Below are 20,077 nucleotides of genomic sequence, written 5' to 3' on the forward strand. Positions count from 1 at the left end.
CAAAACCCACTAATTTATCAAAAAGTGCCAACACGGCAATTTAACCTTAATAATGTGCAGATCCACAATTGTAGACCTGCAAAATATAGTCATACGAATGGGGCTTTATAGAGCTTTCTGCTCCACAGTGACCCCCACACAGTCTAATCTGCTGCACAGTGGCCCCACACAGTACAATCTGCTGCACAGTGACCACCACACAGTCCTATCTGCTCCACAGTGGCCCCCACACAGTATAATCTGCTCCACAGTGGCCTCCACACAGTATAATCTGCTGCACAGTGGCCCCCACATAGTCCAATCTGCTCCACAGTGGCCCCCACACAGTATAATCTGCTGCACAGTGGTCCCCCAAACAGTACAATCTGCTCCACAGTGGCCCCCACACAGTACAATCTGCTGCACAGTGGCCTCCACACAGTACAATCTGCTGCACAGTGGCCTCCACACAGTACAATCTGCTGCACAGTGGTCCCCCAAACAGTACAATTTGCTCCACAGTAGCACCCACACAGTATAATCTGTTCCACGGAGGGGTGCCCAAAGAGAAGGCTCTGAGTGCCACCTCTGGCACCCATGCCATAGGTTCGCCATCACAGCACTAGCAGAACACTACTGCGACCAACTTGGTTGAATTTCTACAGGTGCTTCTAATGGGGAGAATGCAGGCCCTGGTGGTGGAGGATTCCCCTGATCCCTCCAAATTTGACGCTCTCTGTCGGCCTTGGGTGGGGTTTCAGGAATCGTCTGAGCTCTCCTCTTTCTTCTTTTGATCTGGAGTTACTCTCCTATTCTCCTTTCTCTTTCCTCTTAGGCGGTTGCTGGTCGTCTTACTCCCCCCCCCCCCCCGATATCTCCCCTTTCCCTCCTTCTCCCCCATCGTGTCATCCCGGTTGCTGTTTCTGTTGTGTGGCTCTCTTGTTCGTTTGTCTGGCTGAGGGCGGGTTCACACCTGCGCCCGGTCCCCGCTTTGTGGGTTTCCGTCTTCTGCCTGAGAAACTGGACAGGAGACAGAAACCCGGCAGTCAGTGTCCACCCATGAGCGTCTTCTGGTCTCCGTGGTGAAACAGTTTATTTTTTTGTTTGGTTTTTTTTAACCGGACACAAAGTCCTGCATGCTACCGGTTTAAAAAAAAAAAAAGGTTTTGTGATGGAGACCCAGAAGACATTCACGGCCGTTCACTTTGCAAGTGAAAGGGTTTGAAAACTGACTGCTGGTTTCCGTCTCCTATCCAGTTTCTCGGGCAGAAGACGGAAACCTGCAAAGCGGAGACTTGGCGCAGGTGTGAACCCGGCCTTATACCTATCCGAAGATGTTAGTTTTATGATTCCATATACTTAGGCCTTCGCCCCTTTACTTGGATTGAGTGATCGTGTTCGGAAAAGATTGGACTCCGATCGGCGATCGAGAAAATTTTGCGATCGGAATTCCGAACATGATATTTTTAGGTGGGATCAAGATCAGTGATTATTTCCCACAATGCTTTGCTACTGGCCAAGCATTGTGGGAAAAGCTAACAATGTTAGCCTTCACACTGAGTATATGCTCCACTCATTCTGAGCGGAGTGTATACTCAGTGTGAAGGCTCCGCTGTGGTTCCATAGGAATGAATGGAAGCAGGCGGCACACAGCCTTAACCCCCTGAGCGCCGGCTGCGTCCATTCATTCTAATGGGAGACTAGCTAACATCTCTACTAGCTACTTACCTGCAGAGATGGCTGGTCTGGTACCCGGTGTTCTCGTTCTTCTTCGCCTCGCTGCCCCCGCCTCCCAGGTTAGTGTTAAAGAGCTAGGCAGAAGGCGGGGCTTGTGGCTTAGGAGAGTGTGGGCGGGTACAGGGCGGGGAGACGTGACGTCTCCCATCCCAGTACCCGCCCACACTCTCCTAACCCGCCCAAACTCTCCTAACCTGGGAGGCGGGGGCAGCGAGGCGAAGAAGAACGGGGACCAGCCATCTCTGCAAGTAAGTGGACACCAGGGGGGACTAAGTAGCCAGAGGATTTAATAAAAAATCCTCTGGCTACTTAGTGATTCACTACACAGCGTGGATTCTAACAAAGCGTTCAATTGTTAGATTCCATGCTGTATAATGAATAGGATTGCTTTTAAAATCCGATCTCCGATTAGTAAAAAAATCCCATTGACTTGCATTGGGATCGGAATTGGGATCGAGATCGGGTTCGAATGAAAAATGATTGGAAATTGGATTTCAAAATTGATCCTGAAAAGTCAAGATCGGCTCAACCTTATCCTGTACTACTTTATTGCGCCTTAGAATGCTGGGTGTGTACCCACCTAGCTTTTTGTATATTGGGGTGGCCCGCGCTCCTTGCCCCTTCTGTTCATTTATGTTGTGTTCTTTTATACTTTTATATTGTATTTGAAAACTCTTTAATAAATATTGATTACTCTTAATAATTCAGGTACTTCCCTCTACAGTCGGTGGCTTCATTTAAAGGGATTCTGTCATTAGAATCCCGTTTTAATCTAGACCCATGTTGGAATAGCCTTAAGAAAGGTTATTCCTCCCCTACCTTTAGATGTCTTCTCCGCGCCACCATTCCTTAGATATCCCGGTTTTTGTCCATATGCTAATGAGTCTTCTCGCAGGACTGGGGGCATCCCCTGTGCTGCCTGTAAACACACCAGCGCCGCCTTCTTCTTGTTTGCCGCCTCCGCCTCTTCTTTCTCGTTCAGCTACAGGAAAATGGCAACGGACATACGCAGTCGGCGCTTTTATAAGAAGACTTGATGGGACAAGGAAGAAGAGGCGGAGGAGGGGAACTAGAAGAAGGCAACGCTGGATAGTTTTCTCGCAGCACTGGGGAGCGCCCCCCCCGTGCTGCGAGAAGACTCATTAGCATATGGATGAAAACCGGCATATCTAAGGAACGGCGGCGTGGAGAAGACATCCAAAGGTAGGGGAAGAATAGCCTTTCTTAAGGCTATTTCAACGTGGGTTTAGCTTAAAATGGGATTCTAATGATAGAATCCCTTTAAAGGGGTTGTCCAAGAATTGCACCAATCCCACAGGAGGCCTGGGAGAGGTCAAACGATATTCCCCTGTCTCTGACATCCACTGCATACCTAGTCACATGCGGCGCCGGACTTCTAGTGATCAAATCAGTGGTCTCAGCAGTGGTTGTAAAGAACTCAATGACTGTTACATACGTCACCGGGCCCTTTCTTGAGGCTTCTGATGCCATTGACCGGCCATGGACTTCTGAGGCGGAGGGAGGGTGCAGACATTGAAGAGCCTGAGACACCGGTCTCCTGTGATATTTGTCCAGTTCCTGGACAACCCCTTTAAGGCTGGTGTAAAAAATTCCAGTCTTAATAAAATGACAGTAGGCCCCCACACACATAAGAGAATACTAGGCTGAACCTCCAGGACCGGTCATCCATCTTTTGTGTATGGGGCAGACTCCCGACTTTCCTATGCCAGATCTCTAGCATAAAATCACAAACTTCAGGCTTGTCTTTTTGAACCATAAGTTGTCACAACCGGCAGTGTTTTCTACCGCCTGCACCACTTTCTTGAAAGGGGGGTAAGGGTGCCCTGGAGGCGAGGCCATGCGCCGAGTCACATATACATATGCCAGTGTGTAAATGATGCTCAACACCAGATATGAGGCCTAGATGTCCCTCCAGACAGAGGGTGCACCTTATTTGTCAGGAGGAGGGTGCCTGGTCATGAATGAGGCGCACTTCCGTTGACACCAGTCTTCATAAATCTCCTCCATTATGCCTTGTAAGCCATTTGTCTTCTGTACAACTTTTTTGGGCCACTGACATCCCGATCATAGATGGAGGAGGTGTAGTGTGGGTCAGGCGCTAGATTTATCATCCACGCCATTTTGCTACCTATGATCTGGTGTAAATTTCTATGCAGGTGCCAGCCTTTAGAAATCCTCCCCAATGAAAGGTGGGGAATTTGGCGTACTCCCCTCTACCAAGTGGTAAGACGGTAATGAGGGGGTGATATTATTGTGGACACCTTAAAGTGGTTGTCCCATCTCCAGTATCCTATCTATATTGGTAGCATATGTAAAGACGTTTCTTAAATATATTGTTTAGAAATGCTACTTTGTTTGCCTGCTATGTGAACTTATTCCTCCCATTGTTTACACATCGTTACCATAACCACGGACCTGTGAGATAGGACAAGTGATGTCACTCACTGCTCTGCCGGCAGGACAATCAGTTCAGCTAATTGCAGTGTGATGATAAAGCTGAGTCTGTTATGTCTCTATGTAAACACACAGATAACACTGAGTCCATTCTGTACAAGCATGTGCATATTATCTGATCTGCATTTATATTAGATTTCTATTAATAATTGTGATACTTCATAGTGTCCCGTTCAGGAAGTGAGAAGGAGACAACAGGCAAACTTCTGAAACAGTGAGATGGGAAAATCCCTTTAACTATAGATAAGATACAGGAATTGATAAAAATCAATATTTAAAATTTTATGTATTAAAGTACCAGTAAATGTTTTATAAGAAGGAAGAATTACTACAAGTGTTATATTTGATGATTAATGTGTCTTTTCCTAGAAACTGCGGAATCCTAAAATGGAGAAGGCGGAGATTTTGGAGCTTGCAGTGGTTTATGTCCGGAACGTGACCCAAATGAAAACGCATGGTATAAATAAATCCAGACCTGTCCTATATGTGTTACTAATGTGCATGCAGGATGGGACATTACTACATCTAGACTTATCATGGACACTACGTGACTAACCATGTGGCGATCCTTCAGAGTATCGCTAGGTTGTCAGAGACACACCTTCACATTTTTTTGAGGTGGAGCTTTAGCAACAATGACTTTTTGGGTTGAGTCTCTGTTTTTGTGTTAATTCCAATTTTGTGACCCAGGGTCAGAACCGTCTCCCGAATCGATCCACCTCCTCTCCTGTATTTACAAGGGACACTGGCTTTACTATGGCAAGCCAAAGCACATGGTGCAGGTAACTACCTGAGAACATGGAGGCGGTGGACTGAATTGGGACCCGGTTCTAATCACATGACCTAGAGATTTGACCATCTCAGAAACCCAATGTTTGAACCAAATAGAACCCCAGAAGAGGTAATTGGTGAAACAGTCCATGAGGCTCCCATAGAAGGCTGACTATCCTGTGCATCTCGTTGGGTGAAGAGAAAAGTCGAGACTGTGGTGGAACATGATTCATTGACTAGGCATCATCATTCCAACCTTAGTGAGTCCTTTAAGACACATTGTTCAAACCAATAGATAACTAGCTAGGTGTGGAGATTCTGCAGATTGAGCAGATCTTGGCTTGGACCATTGCCCATCTACTTTTTTTCTTTTCTGTTTGTTCAGTATAACAAGTTACAAAGACAAGGGGTCATCTTGTGAACTGCACCAGGGAACATACAAGGTTGGGGAAAATTGTAGCCAAATTTTTCCCCCTTGCTTGTCCTGCACTTTAATCTACCACTGATTCAAAAAGTCTTTGTCTCCTTGTACAAGTATAGGATATCTAAAAGTCCTCCATTCCATCATCACATGAAATCTCCATATAGTCCAAAGGTCCTATACTTATTATCAATGTTATTATTGTTTGTTTATTTATATAGCACCATTAATTCCATGATGCTGTACATTATTATATTAATCCCATGGTGCTGTACATCATTATATTAATTCCATGGTGCTGTACATCATTATATTAATTCCATGGTGTTGTACATTATATTAATTCCATGGTGCTGTACATCATTATATTAATTCCATGGTGCTGTACATCATTATATTAATTCCATGGTGTTGTACATAATTATATTAATTACTTGGTGCTGTACATTATTATATTAATCCCATGGTGTTGCACATAATTATATTAATTACTTGGTGCTGTACATTATTATATTAATCCCATGGTGTTGCACATAATTATATTAATCCCTTGGTGCTGTACATTATTATATTAATCCCATGGTGTTGCACATAATTATATTAATTACTTGGTGCTGTACATTATTATATTAATCCCATGGTGCTCTGTACATTATTATATTAATTCCATGGTGCTGTACATCATTATATTAATTCCATGGTGTTGTACATTGTTATATTAATTCCATGGTGCTGTACATTATTATATTAATTCCATGGTGTTGCACATAATTATATTAATTCCATGGTGTTGTGCATTTTTATATTAATCCCATGGTGCTGTATATTATTATATTTATCCCATGGTGCTCTGTACATTATATTATATCCATGGTGCTGTAAATTATTATATTAATTCCATGGTGCTGTACATTATTATATTAATTCCATGGTGCTGTACATTTTTATATTAATCCCATGGTGTTGCACATAATTATATTAATTACTTGTTGCTGTACATTATTATATTAATTCCATGGTGCTGTACATTATTATATTAATCCCATGGTGCTCTGTACATTATTATATTAATTCCATGGTGCTGTAAATTATTATATTAATTCCATAGTGCTGTACATTATTATATTAATCCCATGGTGCTGTAAATTATTATATTAATTCCATGGTGCTGTACATTATTATATTAATTCCATGGTGCTGTACATTATTATATTAATCCCATGGTGCTCTGTACATTATTATATTAATACCATGGTGCTATACATTGTTATATTAATCCCATGGTGCTGTACATTATTATGTTAATTCCATGGTGCTGTACATTATTATATTAATTCCATAGTGCTGTACATTATTATATTAATTCCATGGTACTGTACATTATTATATTAATTCCATGGTGCTGTACATTATTATATTAATTCCATGGTGCTCTGTACATTATTATATTAATTCCATGGTGCTGTACATTATTATATTAATCCCATGGTGCTCTGTACATTATTATATTAATTCCATGGTGCTGTACATTATTATATTAATTCCATGGTGCTGTACATTGTTATATTAATCCCATGGTGCTGGACATTGTTATATTAATCCCATGCTGCTGTACATTATTATATTAATCCCATGGTGCTGTACATTATTATATTAATCCCATGGTGCTGTACATTATTATATTAATCCCATGGTGCTGTACATTATTATATTAATTCCATGGTGCTGTACATTATTATATTAATCTCATGGTGCTGTACATTATTATATTAATCTCATGGTGCTGTACATTATTATAGTAATTCCATGGTGCTGTACATTATTATATTAATTCCATGGTGCTTTACATTTGAGGGTTTGCATACAGTACACAAAGTATACAAAACAAATATAATACTAACAATGACCGCCTGGCACAGTGGGGTAGAGGGCCCTGCCCATGAGGGTTTACAATCTATGAGGGAAGGGGGTAGAGACAGAATGAGAGGGGGAGACTGTACAGATGGCGGTGCGGTGATAGTGTTATTGGAGGTTGTAGGCCTTCCTGAATAGGGGAGTCTTCAGGGCCTTCTTGAATCCTGTGATTGTGGGGGTCAGTCTTATGTGTCTTGGTAAGGAGTTCCAGAGTATGGGGGATCCACTGAAGAAAGCTTGGAGACGATTGTGTGAAGAGCAGAGTAGAAGGTCTTTGGAGGATCTGAGGCTACGTGTGGGCAGGTAGTGGGAGATTAGGTCAGAGATATATGGAGGGGACAGGGTGTGGATGGCTTTGTATGTTAGTGTTAGTATTTTGAGCACTATTCGCTGGGCAACGGGTAGCTATTGAAGGGGTTGGCAGAGGGGAGCAGCCGATGAAGAAGGGGGGGGGGGTGTATTAAACGAGCAGTGCAGTTTAAGGTGGACTGGAGGGGGGCGAGAGTATTTGCTGGGAGTCCATGGAGTAGGGTGTTGCAGTAATCTAAGCGGGAGATAATGAGGGACTAGCATCTTTGCAGTTTCTGGGGTGAGGAAGGAGCAGATTCAATGGATGTTCTTGAGTTGGAGGCGGCAGGAGGTGTTGAGTGTTTCTATGTGCGATTTGAAGGATAGGTCAGAGTCCAGGGTTATCCTGTGGCAGCGGACCTGTGGGACAGGGGTAAGTGGGGTTCCATTAAGTCTGATAGATGGGTCAGCTACAGGGGCCGTACGGGGTGGGGTGAAGATGATGAACTCTGTTTTCTCCATGTTGAGTTTGAGAAAGCGGGAGGAGAGAAAGGAGGTTACGGCCGCTAGGCACTTTGGAACTCTTGCCAACAGAGTGGTAGCTTCTGGTCTAGAGAGATATATTTGAGTGTCATGAACATAGCAGTGGTATTGAAAACCATGAGATTCTATGAGTTGCCCAGGGCCAAGGAAGTAGGTGGAGAACAGGAGGGGTCCTAGGACGGAGCCCTGGGGGACACCTACAGAGAGAGGGCGAGGTGAGGAGGTGGTGTGCAAGTGGGAGACGCTGAATGTGCGGTCAGAGAGGTATGAGGAGATCCAGGAAAGGGCCGGGTTTGAGATACCAAGGGATGAGAGAGTTTCTAACAAAAGGGAGTGGTCAACTGTGTCAAAGGCAGAGGAGAGGTCGAGGAGGAGGAGGAGAGAGTAATGGCGCTTGGCTTTGGCGGTTAGCAGGTCATTGGTGACTTTTGTTAGGGCAGTTTCAGTGGAGTGCCGGGGTCTGAAACCTGACTGAAGTCTGTCACAGAGCAGGTTGGACAAGAGATAGGAGGAGAGTTCGGAGTGGACATGCTGCTCAAGAAGTTTTGAGGCGTACGGGAGCAGAGAGATGGGACGATAGTTGGCTGGGGAGGACGGGTCCAGGGACGGTTTCTTAAGTATAGGAGTGACAGTGGTGTGTTTGAAGGCTGAGGGGAAGGATCCATTGGTTAGGGATAGGTTGAAGAGATGGGTTAGGGCCGGAGTAATGACTTCAATGAGTTTGTGGATGAGATTTGACGGGATTGGGTCAAACGCGCAGGAGGTGAGGTGGGATTTGGAGATTAGGGAGGAGAGTTTTTCCTCAGTGATGGTGGAGAAACAGGTTAAAGATAAAGAGCAGCGAGCAGTTGGGTAGAGGAGTTGTCGGGGGAGTAGGGTGAGACTGTCTCTGATGGTGTCAATTTTAAAATAAGAGGCAAAGTCGTCAGCTGAGATAAGTGATGTCGGGGGGGGGGGGGGGGCAGGGGGACGGAGGAGGGAGTTGAAGGTGGAGAATAGCTGTTTGGGGTTGTGAGATAGGGCAGATATGAGTGTGGTGAAGTAGACCTGCTTTGCGGAGGTGAGTGCGTTCTTAAATGTGAGTATTGCCTCTTTATACCTCCTTATTTCCTCCAGAGGCGTTCTGCAACCCGTGAGGCACATCTCAGTTTTTTAGTCAGGTCGGTGTGCCAGGGTTGCCTATTGATCGGTCGGGCGCTGATGTTTGTGAAGGGGGCGCACAGAGTCCAGGGCTGAAGTAATGGTGGTATTATAGAAGGCAACAGCGGCATCTGTGTCCTGGAGTGAGGACACAAGTCTTTGTAACTTGTTATACTGAACAGACTAAAGAGAGGACTTTAAAAAAGTAGATGAAGATTGGCCCAACTCAAGATCTGCTCAACGCAATCTCTCATAAAACCACCAATGAGTAAGTTGATGGTTGGTTCATATCCATCTCCTTAGGTGTTCTGTATATTGTCTACATATGTTTTTAATCAATTCATGATTTTTTTTTTTTAATTTTTTTTTTTAAGGTTTATCTTATAGATAGATTGGGCAGTGAGAATGTTGGATTTTGGCGTCTGCATGTGCGTTTAATGTTTTTGTTGTGAAGTTACAATGACCAGACTTTGGAGGTAGACATACATGTTTTAGACCAAGAGTTGTAGGTGAGACCCTCTGAGTATATGTATCCCTTGGATTGGCTTTCCATGGGGAACCATTTCATGTTAACAAGTTCTTCTGATTCTGTGATTGCCAGGAAAATATGATGGTGGGACCCTGAAGGTAACTGACTGAGATCTTCTAAAGTAAATGTCAAGGCTGAAACCCTAGTTGTGCATCAGGACATTATACATGGAGGATTACAAACATTTGGTTATTTAGGGGAACAGAATCACAATCTGCAAATTACTTGCACTTTAGATTATTGTCCACACAGATGGCCATACATGTTAGATTTTTGGATGAACCCACCAATTTGCCAGTCTTGGGTTAGTCAAGGTGTATGGGGTGTCCTGACTTCTCCTAGTGGCAGTCCTCTTTCCATTGAGAATAGGGTTGAGCGATCGGGTTTAGAAACGATCGGTTCCCATCGGCGATCGAGCAAATTTCACGATCAGGATCGGCTGGAAAATGAAATCGGAAATCTGATTTTAAAATCGATCCTGAAATCTCAAGATCGGCTCAACCCTATTTGAGAAAACATGAACACTCATCTGAGCGAAGACTGCATGTGTATTGGGGATTAGAAGGAATAGCTGTTGACAGAACAAATGTTTCCTCGACAGCCGGTTTAAGGTTTATGGCCCAATTTTGTATGTTACTAAGGCTATATTCACATCTGCATTGGAGGCCTCAAAATGGAGCCTCACCATGGAGTTGTCAAAAGTCCTCTCTGACACAATCCTGGAGAACACAATGAATTGACCACCACTGTGGTCAATGGTCTCCCTTGAGGTCTATTTCCTATCAATGGACTAATTTTACGATTTTAGCTCTTCATATAACAATGAAGGCATCAAAATCTGTCAAAATCACTAGTGATATCTCCCATATGTCAATGAAAGATATATCCGCCAGTGATTTGAGCAAGAGGTAAGTATAATGTACACCCCAATAGATAGCGATAGATCCTATATTATGCCGATCCTATATAGACACAAAATGCACAGGATCCAGTGGCATAACTAAAGTCTTGTGGGCCCGAGTGCAAACTTATGTCTGGGGCCCCTTACCCCATTTCTATAGCGAATTATCGATAGTGGTGGTTACAGGTGCTGAAGCGATATCTCAGATACTTGAAAGGGGTACAGTTTTACGGCGTTTCCCCGAAATTAAATTTTGGTCCTAAAGATATGTTATGTCTTATTTTCAGGGGATGTCTTATTTTATTTTTGTGTGCTGCTGGTCACCACCAGATGCGCTTGCTGCGTAAAGATTGTGTAAAGAAAAACATTGCAGCCAGCTGAATGCTGTGTGCGGTGCTCCGTGTGCACAGGAAAGCCGGCTGAACACTGTGCGCGATTTTCCGTGTGCACAGGTATGCCGGCTGCTGACACCACTGTGGTACGTTGTATCCAGTGTTCCTGCCGCTGTGGGATGAGCTGGGAGAATGGACCCCCCTCCCAGCTCATCCTACAGCAGCAGGAACAGTGGATAAAACGTACAACAGCGGTGTCAGCAAACGGCATATCTGTGCACACGGAACATCGTGCACAGTGTTCAGCCGGCTGCAATGTTTTTCTTCATACAATCTTTGAGCAGAAAGATTATTATTGGGGGATGTCTTACTTTCGGGATGTGCCTTATATTAGGCAATTCATCAAAACTTCTGCTATGTCTTACTTTCGGGGGATGACTTATTTTCGGGGAAACAGGGTAGTACCCACAACTGAAGTTATCAAGAATACGGTGAGTGAGCAGCGCAGTGCCCGGCATGTAAACAATACCGAGACAGATTACATGCTCTGCAGTGGACCCCACACAGTATTACATGCTCCACAGTGGCCCCCAAATAGTATTACGTGCTCCACAGTAGCCCATACACAGTATTATGTACTCACCAGTGGCCCCCATACAGTATTATATGCTCACAGTGACCCCCACACAGAAGTATATGCTAACAGTGGCCTGCAAAACAGTATTATGTGCTCACAGTGCCCCCCCAGAGCCTGAACCCCCCCTCTTGTCCACACACAGCCTGCACCCCCATGCCACCCTCTTGCCCACATACAGCCTGCACCCCCATTCCGACCTCTTGCCCACACACAGCCTGCACCCCCATTCCCTCCTCTTGCCCACACACAGCCTGCACCCGCATTCCCTCCTCTTGCTCACACGCAGCCTGCACCCCCATACCCTCCTCTTGCTCACACACAGCCTGCACCCCCATTCCCCCCTCTTGCTCACACACAGCCTGCACCCCCATGCCCCCCTCTTGCTCACACACAGCCTGCACCCCCATACCCTCCTCTTGCTCACACACAGCCTGCACCCCCATTCCCCCCTCTTGCTCACACACAGCCTGCACCCCCATTCCCCCCTCTTGCTCACACACAGCCTGCACCCTCATTCCCTCCTCTTGCTCACACACAGCCTGTACCCCCATGTCCCCCTCTTGCTCACACACAGCCAGTACCCCCATTCCCTCCTCTTGCTCACACACAGCCTGCACCCCCATGTCCCCCTCTTGCTCACACACAGCCAGTACCCCCATTCCCTCCTCTTGCTCACACACAGCCTGCACCCCCATGTCCCCCTCTTGTTCACACATGTTCTCTTCTCTCCTCCTTACCTTCCATCAGTCTAAATTCCCAGCAGATTCCTCTTCCAGTGTAACGACACACTGTCCTGTACACTCCAGAATAGCTCCGCCCACACATGACGTCATCAAAGGTGCTTTAGCCCACTAGCATCTACCGCAGGAAGAGTCAGCTAGGACAGGTGAGTATAAGTGTTTTTTATTTTATTTTTGTACTCTTCCCCTAGGTTGCCATTTAATAGAAAGGGACCAAGTCAGGCCCCTCTCCATCACCAATATTGTCATGGTGGTCCGGGTCCTGGCGACCACAAACGTTACGCCTCTGACATGATCAGTATTACTCTTGCTACTATATCAGGTAACTAAAGGCTAAAGAGTACGATAGTGCGGTGTCCAGGGATCAGTCATAAAAAAGACAAACTAGTCTAGTAATGGATTAGTGGTCGTGTGGTCCAGTCTAGTAATGTAATGGTGGTCGTGTGGTCCAGTTTACAGATAGCTACATAGATCTAGCAGAGTTTAGATATCACTAGTCCACTTAATGGTTTGATGCCAACAATAGCGATGGATCCTATATTATGACCATCCTATATACAGTCCTATGAAAAAGTTTGGGCACCCCTATTAATCTTAATCATTTTTAGTTCTAAATATTTTGGTATTTGCAACAGCCATTTCAGTTTGATATATCTAATAACTGATGGACACAGTAATATTTCAGGATTGAAATGAGGTTTATTGTACTAACAGAAAATGCGCAATATGCATTAAACCAAAATTTGACCGGTGCAAAAGTATGGGCACCTCAACAGAAAAGTGACATTAATATTTAGTAGATCCTCCTTTTGCAAAGATAACAGCCTCTAGTCGCTTCCTGTAGCTTTTAATCAGTTCCTGGATCCTGGATAAAGGTATTTTGGACAAACAATTCAAGTTCAGTTAAGTCAGATGGTCGCCGAGCATGGACAGCCCGCTCTCAAATCATCCCACAGATGTTCAATGATATTCAGGTCTGGGGACTGGGATGGCCATTCCAGAACATTGTCATTGTTCCTCTGCATGAATGCCTGAGGATTTGGAGCAGTGTTTTGGATCATTGTCTTGCTGAAATATCCATCCCCGGCGTAACTTCAACTTCGTCACTGATTCTTGAACATTATTCTCAAGAATCTGCTGATACTGAGTGGAATCCATGCGACCCTCAACTTTAACAAGATTCCCGGTGCCGGCATTGGCCACACAGCCCCAAAGCATGATGGAACCTCCACCAAATTTTACAGTGGGTAGCATGTGTTTTTCTTGGAATGCTGTTTCTTTTTGGACGCCATGCATAACGCCTTTTTTTATAACCAAACAACTCAATTTTTGTTTCCAAAATGAAGCTGCCTTGTCCAAATGTGCTTTTTCATACCTCAGGCAACTCTATTTGTGGCGTACGTGCAGAAACGGCTTCTTTCTCATCATCTCCCATACAGCTTCTATTTGTGCAAAGTGCGCTGTATAGTTGACCGATGCACAGTGACACCATCTGCAGCAAGATGATGCTGCAGCTCTTTGGAGGTGGTCTGTGGATTGTCCTTGGCTGTTCTCACCATTCTTCTTCTCTGCCTTTCTGATATTTTTCTTGGCCTGCCACTTCTGGGCTTAACAAGAACTGTCCCTGTGCTCTTCCATTTCCTTACTATGTTCCTCACAGTGGAAACTGACAGGTTAAATCTCTGAGACAGCTTTTTGTATCCTTCCCCTGAACAACTATGTTGAACAATCTTTGTTTTCAGATCATTTGAGAGTTGTTTTGAGTAGCCCATGATGCCACTCTTCAGAGGAGATTCAAATAAGAGATCAACTTGCAATTGGCCACCTTAAATACCTTTTCTTATGATTGGATACATCTGGTTATGAAGTTCAAAGCTCACTGAGGTTACAAAACCAATTTTGTGCTTCAGTAAGTCAGTAAAAAGTAGTTAGGAGTATTCAAATCAATAAAATGATAAGGGTGCCCATACATTTGCACCGGTCAAATTTTGGTTTAATGCATATTGCGCATTTTCTGTTAGTACAATAAACCTCATTTCAATCCTGAAATATTACTGTGTCCATCAGTTATTAGATATATCAAACTGAAATGGCTGTTGCAAACACCAAAATATTTAGAACTAAAAATGATTAAGATTAATAGGGGTGCCCAAACTTTTTCATAGGACTGTATATCCACATAGCACAAGATAATTAGGTAAGTTCAGCTGTTCACAGTGGTCGGCGCCGGCTACTCTTCAGCAATGGTGTCCATCTTCAGGACACCAGCGACTGCAGTTGTAACTCCACCATCTTAGAAATGGGCATGACTTAATATCACCTTGGTCTCCTGATGAACCCTCAGATGAGAGGGAATACGCACTGAGGGATCTTTTTAGGGTCGGTGTATTAGTTGGTTCAGAGTCGTTCACTAAGTTATGAGCTCATGTTATTTATCTATAAAATCCACCTTTGTAGTGGACTAGCGGGACCTGCTGGTGGCCTGCAGTGATGGATAAGTCGGATTGTGGAGATCTATAAACTAGACCACACTACAACTAATATACAGCTAGACTAGTTTGGTATATGACTGATCCTTAGGTAATGCATTATTTAATATCTCATCTCTTAGGGCGGGTTCACATCTGCGCCCAGTCTCCGGTTTAGCCAATCCGGCCGGTTTCCGTCTTCTGTTCTGCAAAACTGGACAGGAGACGGAAACCCAGCGGGGTTTCTGTGTCCTGTCCAGTATACTGCGGGGTTTTCTGTAGACGGAAACCAGCCGGATTGCCTAAACAGGAGACCGGGTTGCAGATGTGAACCCGCCCTTAGCTACACCTTCTTTGGAGCCAGAGTGATATTTATCTTGTGATACTTGCGCATATATATAGGATCGCTGTAATATAGGATCCATTGCTATGGTTGGCATCAATCCATTAAACGGACTGGCGATACCTAAAATCCACTAGGTTTACGTAGCTGGATGGATTGGAATGTGGCAATCTGTAAACTGGACCACACGACCACCAAAGCACTACTAGATTAGTTTGTCTTTTTTATAACGGACCCCTGGACCCCGCACTACAGTACTCTTTAGCCTTTAGTTACCTGTTATAATACCAAGAGTAATATTGATCCTGTGTGTTGTGTCTATATAGGATCGGCATAATATAGGATCCATCACTATTATTATTATCAAGCCGATATTTCATTTTAAATGGATAGGCTGCATATATATGGGGTGTACATTATACACAGTCCAGTCACATTAATGTGACCACCTGTCAAAATCCAGAATAACCACCTTTGGCAGAGTGGACCGCTGCGAGACGTGCAGGAAGAGAGAGGATGTGGTGATGATGGTCACTGGGATGTTGAGCCATGCCGACTCCAGTGCCGTGGCCAGCTGCGCTAGGTTACACGGTTGAGCATCCACCGATCGAGGTGGTCCCACAGATTCTCGATTGGGTTCAAGTCCGGGGAATTTGCTGGTCAAGGGAGTACGGTAAACTCATCCTGGTGCTCCTCGAATCACGCACGTACACTGTGAGCTTTATGACATGTAGGTAGATGCCATCATCCTGAGGAAAAACAATTCGCATGTAGGGGTGAACATGGTCCACAAGGATAGATGCATACTAGTGTTGATCCATCGTGCCTTCCACAATGATGAGTGCACCCAGATGGCTGATGACACGCGCCTTCTGCCATTGGTTATTTAACGTTGACGTCAAAAGTAGGCGGTGGCCACATTAATATGACCGGACTGTGTACTTGCCTCTTGTTCAAATTACTGGCGGATATAACTGTCATTGAATGATTTTATTAGTAGTTGTGCTCTATTTATGTTTAATCTTCTGTCCAGTCCATTCTTCTGTTTCTACAATGGAGATGTGGACCCATAGCGTTATCCTTCCTATAAAGTAAGGGTGGCTTCTTAACCCCTAATAGAGACATCCATGACACTAACCCACCATTGTACAATGGCTTTGTCTGGATGGAAAGATCGCTCATTTATTTTAATCCGTTATGAAGATCCAGTTTTAGACTGAGATTCTTTGGGCCCACCTTCCAAGAACTTCTAGGCAATAGATCGTACTACCCTTCAAATTTGTTTTTTTTCCATTTGGGTTCACCAGAGGAAGATCTGGTGGGCCATTTTGACACTGAAGGTCTTTAAAGCCATATTCTTTAATTGTAAAAGGTTGAAGGCCACATCAATAGTATATAATGGAGGATGGAGTCTTACTATAGTCAGTTTATGGGAGTGGGGTAGTCTCCTTCTGACAGACCTTGTGGTTGATAAGCATCTACTTCATGGTCCTCTTCAAGGTCCTAATGATTTTTGCCATGGTGTTAGATACAAGCAGCTCAGTGTAGGAATTACAAAATGGCAGACAAAGCCTACCTTGAAGCTCAACCATCATAGCTTTCCCCAATTAACTCCATGTGGAGGAGAGGAGTAGACAGCTCCTGGTACCACGAGATGGCTCCAAGCATGATTGTCTGATTCTTAATGGAGTTGCTCTATAAGCCTATAATGTCCTTCTTTCCCCACTGTGGGACTATTAAAGGATTATCTCTTCTTGACTTAGGTCGCCGTTTTATCTTTGTAATTCTCCACTATCCTTTTCTCTCCCAGAACCGCTCCGATGGGTATCGCCTGCTGAAAAGTTTTACTTGTCTGGATTTACAGACTGTTTGAACCGCACAGAAGACTTCATTCAAGATATTGGCCCGAAAGCCAAAGCCCGCTTCTTAAATGAGCTGCAAACCCACCTTCAGCACCGCTTAAGGTTCCCAAAACAGCTAAATCTATGTAGTCAAGCAGGTCAACGGGATGACACCTTGACTTCTGATGGAAATGTCTCCCCGAACTCTCTTGGTAGTGACGTTGACACCTATTCCCCTTCCATGAGTGGTTCAGAAATGGGCAGCTGGCTGTCTTCAAGCTCTCAACGTTCTGGAGAGTTCCAAAATGAACCTAACCAGAACACCTCCGTGTGGAGACCTTGGCCTTAAGATGGAGGAAGACTATCTGCTTTCCTTATACTACCTTATTTAACTTAATACTGACATTTCTCATACAGGAGTGACGATCCTTGGAATGGAGGAGTCCTATGAGATGTTGTCCTCGTGGTGGATGGGCACGCTAGGATAGGCCTATGAAGGACATGTGTTTATTTGCTTATATACAGTATCTGTACAAGTTCCTATATGTCGTGCATATTCACGTTCTGTAATCTTGATATGTAAATCACTTGCTGTTGTACAGCGCCTGTGTGTGAGCGTCTTCAATTTTTTTTTCTTTTTTTGGTTTTTGAAATAAAGTTTCCTTAAAACTCCACCAATTTAATTTTTTTGCCTATATTGTTTGTCCACTTGCCACAGACACAACCAATCAGAAGATGTTCAAAGGTGCCCATGTAGGTGAGGGCACAGTTGGCACCGCACATGTACAAAGAGGAATCTAAATATTCAACTTCCACATCTACTCTCAAGGAGATAACCTGCCACCATTGAAGGTTGTACTAGATCTCAGGGGCATACAAAGAACTCGCAACTGCTTACTAGTGTTGAGCGAGTAGTATTCGATCGAATACCTCGCCGGCATAGGAATGCGTGTAATCGTCCGAACACCAAGTGGTTAAACGCTTTGAATATTCGATGCGTTTAACCCCTTGGTGTTTGGCCGATTACACGCATTCCTATGCCGGCGAACACCAAGTGGTTAAACGCTTCGAATATTCGATGCGTTTAACCCCTTGGTGTTTGGCCGATTACACGCATTCCTATGCCGGCGAACACCAAGTGGTTAAACGCTTCGAATATTCGATGCGTTTAACCCCTTGGTGTTTGGCCGATTACACGCATTCCTATGCCGGCGAACACCAAGTGGTTAAACGCTTTGAATATTCGATGCGTTTAACCCCTTGGTGTTTGGCCGATTACACACATTCCTATGCCGGCGAGGTATTCGATCGAATACTACTCGCCCAACACTACTGCTTACATAAGTTCATGTAAAGGTATTATGGGTAGAGATGAGCGAACTGGTTTGTAACGTGAGATGGATTTGTTACACATTTTCCAAAATTAAGAGTTGAAAAAGTTTCAGGGATTTACACCCATGAATTATTTTACTTTGGGCTCTATTCAGACCACATACTAGAATAAGACGAGACAAAATAAAAAACCCTTGTGACCACTGAGACCCAATCACATGGGTGATCTAAGGTAGCATGATGTTGGAGAATGGGTAACAGGAGTTTGCGGGTGAAGACCAGTCTTCGGGAATGACTAGACACTCCGGAGAGGAAGGTGAGGATTAGTGTATTTGGGGGATATATGACCTCTATGAAGGCTTCTCATTGGGCATAGCATAACCTATCAGCTTGTTATGACTTTATAAGATGCCAACTTTCAGATTTACTAACCTTCTTTCGATACTTCGAGCTTTCTAAATCCAAAGTATTTATCTTTACAGAATGCAGGTTTATTTTTTATCGGTGGTAAGGATATACATTCTGTGGCTTGGTTGGCAGATGTATATTGGCTGTTGGTGGTGTTTCCTTACTGGTGTGGTCCTTGTTCTACCTCCAAGTGGTTAGAAACCATGACCCAAGGTACCATATCTAGACCTAGGTAAGGAGCGGTTAACCCAGCATCTTGGCACGCTAGATCATGTGGTCCAGTAAACCATCCTTACAGTACTGGTAGTGTTGTGTTGTCAAAGCAAACTACCAGATGTTCTTTGATACCAGGACTTTATTTTGATGGATTGTAGACGGTGACCGGATGTGGCAGATGTAATCAACTTCAGTCACTTGGGACTCGCTTGCATGAGCTCGTGTTCATCCCTCTAGGGTGACGTTCCTTACCACTCTTGGACTAGGCCTCCAACATCTCGTAACACAGTAGCTGGTTCCCGGAACTAAGTGGGTATACCAAACTCAACAGACACCATGTGCTAACCACTATGGAAAGACATGAAGGCTACCAAACTCAAACAACGTCCTACCGCAAGACAGCTGGCAGAACTCCTCCTATGGTACAACTCCTGGCATGTCCAAGAGTTGCTCAGAACATCCGAAAAATCTCCACAAACTAAAGTAACATTGAATAAACACTTTCTCTAAAGAGATGGCAACTTCCCTCATGCAGAGACTCTACATATACCGTTACAGATCCCCGCCTCGGGTTTCTTAATGAAGACTAGGGTTGAGCCGATCTTGAGATTTCAGGATCGATTTTAAAATCCGATTTCCGGTCATTTTCCAGCCAATCCCGATCGTGAAATTTGCTCGATCGCCAATCGGGATCTGTTCTTTCCGGATCCCAATCTCTGAACCGTAACTATATATTATATATACAGTAGTGTTGAGCCGAGCTTGAGATTTCAAAATCCGATTTCCGGTCATTTTCCAGCCAATCCCGATCATGAAATTTGCTCGATCGCCGATCAGGATCTGATCTTTCCGGATCCTAATCTCTCAACCGTAACTATATATTATATATACGGTAGTGTTGAGCCGATCTTGAGATTTCAAAATCTGATTTCTGGTCATTTTCCAGCCAATCCTGATCATGAAATTTGCTCGATCGCCGATCGGGATCCGATCTTTCCCGATCGCTCGACCCTAGTGAAGAGGTTAACTTTTTGCCTCCTTAAAGCGCACTTGAAAATGAAA

At 44.3% G+C, this 20,077-nt stretch overlaps 1 protein-coding gene across 1 annotated transcript in view; it reads left to right on the forward strand.

Annotated features, from left to right (window-relative positions):
• Window positions 1-17,671, forward strand: part of HES7 (hes family bHLH transcription factor 7) — a 38,537-nt gene extending 20,866 nt beyond the window's left edge. The window contains exons 3-4 of the mRNA XM_075272456.1: window positions 4,561-4,648; window positions 17,029-17,671. Of these exons, the coding sequence (XP_075128557.1) occupies window positions 4,561-4,648; window positions 17,029-17,408 (468 nt within the window). The 3' untranslated portion in view covers window positions 17,409-17,671. The remainder of the gene's footprint in view (window positions 1-4,560; window positions 4,649-17,028) is intronic.
• Window positions 17,672-20,077: the final 2,406 nt, after the last annotated feature.

The sequence above is a fragment of the Leptodactylus fuscus genome, chromosome 5, assembly GCF_031893055.1.
Source record: "Leptodactylus fuscus isolate aLepFus1 chromosome 5, aLepFus1.hap2, whole genome shotgun sequence".
NCBI lineage: Eukaryota > Metazoa > Chordata > Amphibia > Anura > Leptodactylidae > Leptodactylus > Leptodactylus fuscus.